The following is a 10,474-nucleotide window of genomic DNA, read 5'->3' on the forward strand; positions in this document are numbered from 1 at the left end:
GAATAATTGCGAAATATAATGAATTATTTTTTAATTATTTCCGTTTGGTTTTTACCGAATTATTTGATATATATAATAAAAGCAAGTTGTGTTAGTACTCCACTTATAACTCAAAAACGGCTGAACCGATTTAGCTGAAAATTGGCAGGGAGGTAGTTTAGAGCCAGGAGAAGGACATAGGATACTAAATATGTACCACGGGCGAAGCCGGGGCGGACCACTAGTTTGATATAAAGACGGGGATCGGGGGATAACAATATCTACTTTTTAACAACTTAAAAGAATTAATATATTTAACTTTTTTAATTAAAAGTCATAAGTATCAAAGTCATAAGTCAAAAAGTCATAAGTAAAAAAGTAACAGACATTTTTGGTTATTTAATTAATAAATAAATAAGTTAAATTCATAAGAAATGTAATGAAAATACCAATAACATTATTTAAAAAATACCGCTGTAGACATAATTCTTTAAACTTTTCTTAACTTAGTCTAAATATTTTTACCTTCTCAGAACAAATATTTAATTAACGATTATGTTTTCATTTCTCCATAATAATACATAAGTATCTCAAAAATGTACATAACAACTTCACTTTTACATACCTCGGGCGCCACGCCTAATTGACAATTACTCTTCATAGCTGTGAATCAACTTCAAACCCGGTCTAGTTACGCATAAGGCGAAGTGAGATCGATACACACTCCATACGGTCATACCTACATACATATTTCATTAAAACAATACTTGACAAACATTGCTCATGCGATGTGTCGAATTGAAATATGACGATAGGCGACACGACATGTTTTGAATCACTTTTTACTTGGAAATACATGCAAAAAGCATAATTGCAGCTCATCAGCAGGAATGCATAACTTAAATTACGTGTCATTATTTATTTAAACATGACAGGTTTTACACATATTTATCGCCAACCTAATTATAGAGGCATCAAGTATTGAGACAAGTTTGTTCTTGAAAAACAAAAAAACTGGGCCGAAATACGTAAAGCATTACTAGATCTACACTAATATTATAAAGAGGAAAACTTTGTTTGTTTGTTTGATTGATTGTAATGAATAGGCTCATAAACTACTGGACCGATTTTAAAAATTCTTTCACCATTCGAAAGCTACATTATCCACGAGTAACATAGGCTAGGTTTTATCGCGGAAATCCCACGGGAACGGGAACTATGCGGGTTTTTCTTTGAAAACGCGGGCGAAGCCGCAGGCGGAAAGCTAGTTGGTTATAAAAATGCATCAATATGTGTTTTTATTAAACCAAGCAAATTTTGTTAGCTTCCAGTATTCGTGATTATCATATTATGTTAATCAATCGATCAATCTGTGAAAAATTTCTAATATACAATTACCGCAAAATCTACACAACCAAAGATTACATAAGCCGAAGATCGCGATGACATCTTTAGAAACAAAACATCTAGTAACAAGGAATGGACAATAAATTGTAAGTTTATCTATTTAAGTGGTCCATTCAATTGAAACATTGCGAAAGTACCCCTTGTTGCGATACAAATTGTACGGGTTAGTGAAATACAAGAAAGGGGGAAATCCTAGCGTGTGCATTTAATTTAGAGTAAGCCGCCGGTCTAACCAGTTTTAGAGTAGCTAAAAGGTTTGTTATACACTGTCATGTATTTTGTGAACATATAGATCGTTTATTATTATAACACAAGTGTTTAATCATTCTGTCTATAAAAAAATCGGATATAAAAATAAATACTGTCGTTAGTATCAACAAAATTTAATCATTTTATGTTTATCAATTAGTATCGTAGTACTTTTTTCTGATTTCTGATTATAATATAGACTATATCTATAAGTATCTACAACATACGTGATAAGAGCAATCAGCCTAATAAACTTAATATTTAGCTGAAGTGCATTTCTTTCATTCACAACATTGCATTGCTTTTAACTAGGGTTGTAACGGAACTCCGCCTCCGCCTCCGTTACTGCGGAACTTCCGCAAAGAATTTAACCTCCGCCTCCGCAAAATTTATGCGGAGTCATATCGGAAGTTCATTTACGATCACAAACAACGCGCAAGGAGCGACGCTAGGCGACGCGGCCGCTCGGCTGCGTGTTTTCAAGTGAAATGGTCGAGAGTTTGCTTAAGCCGCGGGAACTTGGTGCGTGGATGCTTGGTTTGATCCATTTTTGCGTGTCCGTTTGCCAGTTGGCAAAGGCCTCCTCCAATCTCTTCCATTCGGGTCTCACTATGGCCACTCTACCCCAGGTTGTACCCGCTACCTGTCTGATGTCGTCATCCCATCTTTTAACTTCTTAACTTGAGAGATAGGATAGTTTAAACATGTAGGTACCACGGGCGAAGCCGGGGCGGACCACTAGTATAATATAAATAAATGTTGCTGACTCTATAAATCATAAATTTATTTATATTTTCCCAACAAATTTCACCTCCGCCTCCGCCTCCGTTAACCTCCGCATCCGCGGAGGCGAACCTCTTCACCTCCGCTAAGTAGGCCCCCGTTACAACCCTACTTTTAACCATCACCGTAAACGATTGCCTTAGACCCTTAAATTATCACCCTTTGTATAAATTTGAATAAATTCATTATTTACTTAACGTACAGCTTAGGATTTAGCTTTGTGCGCAATCACAGGGCAGTTGCGCCGTATCAGAGCGCGGCGATATTTTAGCATTGCTATCACCTGTCAAAGTTAGCAAGTACTCCACCCGCTTGCCTATTTTAATAGGTACCACTTTAGATATCTATAAATACGCACTGATTATCAGGTGTTAAGGTTTCTAATGTGTAACGTAATATGCAGTTATGCTTTACGTCTCGATTTATTTAATATTGATAATCGATGTTTATAATTTATTATTATTACGCCTGCTTAAAAAGGATGCAAGGACAGGACTGTGTGCTCTTACTTTTTAAATGTAGGAACTTTGTTTCCCCTAATAAAGCTTTATTTTTTTGTGCAAAATACATTAGTGTAGCAATTTATAGCATTATGACAAGTTTTAAGAAACTCACACTATTAATTTATTACGTTATATGCATCACATGATTTTTATAAAAATTATAGCCCACCATTTTTAAATCATATAAAACAAGTGCCCACACGCAGAGCGCTACTGCAAAGCGGTACAATTTATGGAGCTTCCAAAACACATATTTCATAACGAGAGACGACTTTATTTTACATACATTTACATCCACTTTGCCTCATAAACCATCCTTAAATGTACGAGCATCATCGCGTGTCATCCGTACAAGCTTTCAAAACTGTCTAACTCTACTTATCCATACAAAATATTTATAACTCTTTGTATGCAAAACACCTAATGCATCTCACTGTCAAGCTTGACTCTTTATTCGAGGTTTTCATGCGATTTTGAACCTTATTTTCTAGAGATTTCTTAGCACTTTCGACAGGGCTTTGGTTGCATTCTGATCACGTGGGCGGATGTGATCTCTGTGAATTTGAATAAAATCTGCATAAGTTGTTTTGTGTTTGATAATGCCAAGCTCGAGGGATGCGTAAGATGTGACAATTTTGACTTGATACATAGCCTTGCAAACTGAATGTCTTTTCAATTTCATACAAATATTTAAAGACTCACATTGCACAGGTCACATTGCAGAGGATTTTATGAGAAAATTTAAAATTTTACCAGAACCCATAATGTACAAAATGAGTCCATCTCTGTAAAAAGATGCCTTTTTACTCTCTTATTCAAGTAATGCTACTTGTAGTAGGTAAAGTTTTTCAGTTGAGGAAGAATCTGATAATACGGCTCGGTTTTTATGAATTTGACTATTGCAAAAAAAATTGCCGTGTTAGTTGTTCTGAGCTCTTGTTAACACCGTACAAAATAATCGAATGATTTTGAATGCTCTTAAAGGTAATATGCTGAAAGGTGACTGTATGCAGATTAGCATCGTGTATTTATTCAAATCATGTTATCGATTGTCTCGTCGGTTCAAGGTCACCGTTTCACTTTTGACACATCTAATAAAATCGCTATGTTTGCTTGTTGTGTTTCATGTCTATAAAATTACTGTTGTTCGGTATTTGTGACTAGTCACGCCTTTGTATCGAATTTAGTTCTGTTACACAAAACGTTTGAACTTATATTATGTAAAGGTTTCAGTTACATGGGACATGAGCATGCGCCTGGAATGGAACACGCTCGCATCAGGGAAATTATTACGCTACTATAAAGAAAATGTTAGTGTACAGTATAAGGTATATATTATACTAGCTTTCCACCCGCGGCTTCTACCGCGCAGTCAAAGAAAAACCCGCATAGTTCCCGTTCCCGTGGGATTTCCGGGATAAAACCTATCCTATGTCCCGGGGTAAAAGTAGCCTATGTCCTTTCTCGGGTATCAAAATATATCTATACCAAATTTCATGCAAATTGATTCAGTAGTTAAGGCGTGATTGAGTAACAGACAGACAGACAGAGTTACTTTCGCATTTATAATATTAGTATGGATTATATAGCTTTAGAAGATATGTAGAATTGTACTAACACCCAATTTAGTTTTTATAATGTCCTCAAACCTTGTAGTAATAATAAAGAGATACTATTTTAATAATAAAGTGAAGATAGAAGAAAAATTTCTGAGACCGAGAACGAAAAATTCTTATTTATAATAAAGTAGGGTAGGGTATTTAATATTTATTTTTTCCCCTAAAGACGACGGGCCTTAAAAAATAATTTGTTTTCAGACTCTTTGTTACAGCATCTAGCTCTGGATATTACGTTTAATCTAATTCTCATTATTACATTAATAGATAAATAATTAATTATATCCCTACAAATATAGTAATCGTTTTATGATTAATCTATAAAAACCCATATTAGTCTTATATACATGCACTTTGTAACCTACACTTATGTATTATGTATGCAATTCGTCATTGTAATTTGTTCCTCACACGAACACATTGTGATATATTGTTATTGTTTAATAAAAGTGCTCCTTGTCCAGTTAGAAATGACTTAATAATAGATACGTGAGAAATAAATGACATATTATTAAAATGCGCAAGCTAACACACTGAATAAATTTTAAACTTTTCTTTTATGGTCACTGTCATGATACGTGGGAAAATGTTGGTGACATGATTTATTTATGAAACTGTGCATGCGAAATCCGATATGTCATAATCCAATGGATATAGTACAGTGTAGGTATATGGGTAAAGTAACGCACGTGTACCAACTTATGGTACTCACTTGTATTTCGCTACAACTGTAAACTGTAATGTCTTTCGTTACGCGTAAAAAACCTATTTCACACAATAACTTTGGTGAAGTGAACCTTTAGGAAATGTCTAGAAAAGTGTACTACAAAGATTTATTTTAAAGTAAGCAGTAAAGAATTAAATGTGTAAAACAGCAACACTGTTTTTGCTTTTACTGCTTACATTGATACGAGTTCTTTCTCATTTTGTTATAACTTCGCCGCTCTATAGAGCGATAAAAGTTAATAATTTCATTATTCGTTATCATCTTACCTGTTTATATAAGTGTTATTTTTCTATACTTAGCAAGGTATACCGCTACCCAACCATGCTCTATACACCAACCTAAATATGTAGATACTGGTATTCAATTTAGCGTCCACTAGATGGTATCACTGGCTGTAATATATCTGCTGCTGTCTCGACGTCTGTGGCCGGCCTTTGTTTTGTACGGCGAACATCACTAACATTCTATTCAATATGTGCTTACATACTTCAACTGCTTAAGGTGTTCTGGAGTCCATACGCATGTCAGCCTGGCCCGCGTAACATCTCAATAGCTCGCCAGACGTTTGCTATGTCTTTAGACGTACTTATTTAACGGTGTATGCGAAAATTAAGATTTATTTTGTTTGTGGTAGCCGCTTATGATGTAGCGTTGTAGGAGTTATGGTATAGGTAGTTTTATTTTTATAATTTCAATTACATTTCAGTTTTTTCTTTATAAGAAAGGAGAGACTCGTGATCCTGTCAAATTTAGCGATAGCAAAAGTTTCTTTTTAAACTGTGTATAATCGATTATTGTGCTTCAAAGTAATGTCTGAACTATAATGTATTTAGGTAAAAAAATTAAGCTTATTTGTATTTAACTTGTTACTGTTGTAATAAATCTCTGCATGTATACAAAGTTACTTCTTTATTTACAAAATATTATGTAATAATCTAAGTAATAATTGAGAAGAACAATGAATATTAAATTCAGTTCAAACATAGTCAACGTGTACCAATATTAAACATACAAACCTATAATTAGTTTAAACCACGTGCATCGAACATGCAGCCTGTCGGAAGCATATTTAACATAAGGAAATGTTATCATAAAAAGCAAATAACAGTCATTATTAGAGAATTTAAACCATTATAATTAAAATAGAAAGTTTGAAAACGGCGTGTCAAATATTAACGTAACAAGATGATACGAGGCGTCAATTTTATCTGATTAATAAGTAGCTGTATTACCTGCAGGCATTTGTAATTATTTGGCAATTAGTGGACTTTCAATTCATGAGTTCGCTTCAGGGCGTCGATTTTAAACAATTAAATGTTTTTTTTTCATTTAGTGTGTTAATAAATGAATGTTTAAGGTTCATGTCATACAGTTTTGTTTGTTTTGTACACGTGCATTTTTCAGTTTTAAGTACCGGTTTAAAGCTCCATTCAAGGATTTTTAATTTCTATTCTGCTCTTAGGCGTTAAATCGATATAAATTAATGAATACGGTTCATTGTGATCATATTTATAAAATATCGTTTATGTTTATTATTATTACTTAATTAAATACTTGAAGCTATTCTATCTTATTTCATCTCTTGAAAATAATATTATACATTGCGTGGTATATATTCCCTCTTCCCCCTCGGACGTAGAAGCATACAGACGTGTTCACGTACAATAATCTAAATTAATTTAAAATTTTACACCAATTTAATTCATGTAAAATAATAGGAGTGCATAAGAGGCAAAGAGTTAAGTGAAGACTGCAAGTTCTTGGCGCCCTGGTACAAGCTCTGCGTCACGTAAGTCATCCCCACGACACCACACTGCATCAGCTATCACGACTGGCTAACAGCTAATCCAATCCGCAATTATTATCACCCGTTCGCTCTGCGATCCTGGTAGCACAAACAAAAGGCAAGAAACTACGTCATTGCCCTCTCCACTTGCAAACCAAGAACGGTGCACCTTATTTGCTTGTCTATTATCCAATAAAAAATAGGCCACGCCTTTTACGTGTCTGATTGCACAAATTACTTATGAATAGAAAATAAACCTCCAATTAGTGACTAGAACAATACCAATAGATGCGCAAGCGCAGCCGAACGTTTATACCACTTCCAACTATTATTACTTTATAGTGCAAGAGCTAATTAATCACACTAGCATTGATTTGGATATATTAAGTATAGTCTAAGAGACGGTGAAAAATATTATCTGAAATTGAATAATTTACTATAGTTGGAGACATATTACATAAAAAAAGTTAAAATCTAAATATATATAATAGTAAGTACATAAATATGAACAAATCACTTTCGGAATCAGAAATCCACTTAATGGAACAAACAGATACAACTCCTACCAATAACCTTTTAATAAAACGAGGTAAAAGGAAAAGGGAAGCTGACCCCAATGAATTAACTGAATTGAGGGAAGAGATGAAAGCTATGATTTCTTCGGTGATGACAGCGCAAAAACAAGGCTTCGATAGTAACGCCGCTTCATTGCAGGAAATTAAACAAGCTAACTCTAATATTGAAAATGCCTTGGCTTTTCTAACATCGCAAAATGAAGAAATGAAGAGTAAAATAGAACAACTTGAAGGAAAGATTAAGGAAGATCGGAAATATATAACAATGTTGGAGGATAAAATTGAAAGTATTCAACAAGATAGCAGGAAGTCAAACTTTGAAATTAAAAATGTGCCTTTAAAACCCAATGAAGCTAAAACGGATTTAGTAGACATGGTTCTATGCCTGTCTCGGACTATTGGATGTCAGATTAACAAGTCTGACCTAAAGGATGTCTATAGAGTACGTGCTAAAAAAGATACACCTAAAAACACTACAATAATAGTTGAGACCTCATCTACCATTTGTAAAAATGAAATGTTAAGATTGAGCAAGGCTTTCAACATAAGGCAGAAAACAAAACTTTGTGCCAAGCACCTAGGCTTTACTTCATCTGCCGATACTCCTATATATATATCAAGTCAACTAACTGCCAAGGGAGCTCGTCTTCACTTTCTCGCGCGAGATTTGGTTAAACGCAAACTCTACAAGTACTGCTGGACAGCTTATGGGAAAGTTTATTTAAGAAAAGACGACAGCTCAAAAATTATATTAGTTAGAAATGAGGCACAAATCCAAGACATTTCACTCAAAGAAAAATGACTATGCCGCAACTTCCGCTATTCTTTATCATTCAGCTTGTTTATATTATTAGTTAGTTTAAGTCTTGCCTTTATTGTAATAGTAACTTCCTACTCAACCAATCAAAACATTCACACTTACACAATACAAACACACACACACATAAACAAATATTATAAACTCATTAAGTACATTTCTAAACAAACTCTCTTGTATAAAATACATCTACATGCACAACATTTCTCTCAGTCTCCCTTAAATAGGTTATTAAATTATTATATTTTATATGTTACGTCTTTATTCAAATACACTAATATTCCCTGTACCAACATGCATACACCAATCCTTTATATTCTACAAGCATGGACAGAAATATAGATACATTGCAAGATATAGATAATAGTGAAGCAGCTCGCGTCACACAGTGTGATGTTGAGCAACTATCCACACATATAATTAAAGAAAATCATGATTTAACCATAATTTCTCAGAATATTAGAAGCGTATACAGCAATTGTAATGACCTTTATATTACACTTACTCAACTGAAATGTACAGCAGATATATTGATTCTCACAGAATGTAGACTTACACCAAACAAACCTATTCCTATATTACAAGATTATGTCTCACATGCAACCACGAATCATATCAATCAAAATGACGGTGTAGTAACTTATATTAGAGATTCTTTAGATGCTACAGTAAAAGAGATTAAATTAGATCAAGCTTCCTGCCTACAAATAGAATCGAACAACTACACAATCCTAGGAATTTATCGCTCACCGTCTAATACTAACGCAGACAAATTTATAAACTCTTTAGATAGTCAATTAACCTCTTATAAATCTATTAAAAATACTATCATAACTGGAGATATTAATATAAACATAGTGGCTAAACCAAATGAAAACAATAATGAAAAGAATAATAGAATACGGTATTTAAATATGTTGACAATGCAAGGATTTTTAATTGGGCACACAATACCTACTCGCGAATCTAGTTGTCTTGATCATTTTATGTTAAATATTGAACGAAACAAAACCTGTGCCCACATAATTATTCTTAATACGTCTATAACCGATCACCTGATGATATTTTTACACCTAACTAAAATTTCGTATAATAACTGTCCTAAAACTCTAACAAAAATAAACTTTGATAAAGCTCTTATCGATCTTGCAAATATTAATATCTCAGAATTATTACACTGTGATGACCCTTGTTTATTGACTGATCATTTGATTCAAAAACTTACAACCATCATAAAAGAAAATACAGTGACAACGACTATCTCAAAACAAAAACAAATAATTAAACCATGGATTACAGCAGGTATTTTACGCTGTATAAGAAATAGAAATAAAATGCAAAAGAAACTTAAAATGGATCCTCATAACGAAATACTGAATATTACTTATAAAAGATACCGCAACCATTGTAACAAACTTATAAAAAAACTAAAACGCAATTACGAAAGACAAAATTTAGAAAAATCAACTAAAAATACAAAAAATCTTTGGAAAAACATAAACAAAATTACAAATTTAAAACAGGGAAAGTCGGACAACACAACATTATTAAAAATTAAGAACACACCCCTAGAATCAGTAAATTATGTAAACGCTTACCTAGCTAATATCGGGAATAAACTTGCGGACGAGATAGGAAAATCTAACATACTAGGTGTAAACACGCTTGATGACGAAGATACAAATTTAACTTCACTTTGTTTACTGGATACAGATGTTGATGAGGTTCATAAAATTATATCCAATTTAAAAGATGACAGTGCTCCCGGATGGGATGGTATCTCATCGAAATTTTTAAAATTAGCTGTAGTAGAACTGGCTCCTATTATTTGTCATTTAGCAAACCTATGCTTTCAGCAAGGTGTTTTTCCTAAACCACTGAAACGATCGATCATTACACCAATATATAAGAGCGGCAGCAAAAGTGATCTCAATAACTACAGACCGATTTCTGTCTTACCCAGTATTTCAAAGGTCCTAGAAAAACTATTAAACGTCAGATTACTTAATTATCTTAATAAATTTAACATACT

At 33.5% G+C, this 10,474-nt stretch overlaps 1 protein-coding gene across 1 annotated transcript; it reads left to right on the top strand.

Moving 5' to 3' along the window:
* Positions 1-7,562: 7,562 nt before the first annotated feature.
* LOC149901167 (uncharacterized) lies at positions 7,563-8,745 on the top strand. Its single transcript, XM_090111424.1, has one exon. It carries the CDS (start codon positions 7,591-7,593, stop codon positions 8,425-8,427), a length of 837 nt encoding a protein of 278 aa, XP_089967550.1. The 5' UTR covers positions 7,563-7,590; the 3' UTR covers positions 8,428-8,745.
* Positions 8,746-10,474: the final 1,729 nt, after the last annotated feature.

This window comes from Colias eurytheme, chromosome 17 (assembly GCF_061535395.1).
Source record: "Colias eurytheme isolate Ceu_HAF_F1 chromosome 17, ilColEury1 Martin Lab GWU primary, whole genome shotgun sequence".
Taxonomy (NCBI): Eukaryota; Metazoa; Arthropoda; class Insecta; order Lepidoptera; family Pieridae; genus Colias; species Colias eurytheme.

Bases quoted from the DNA above. Each gene is read 5' to 3' on its own strand.
- LOC149901167 (XM_090111424.1), top strand. From the start codon at position 7,591: ATGGAACAAACAGATACAACTCCTACCAATAACCTTTTAATAAAACGA.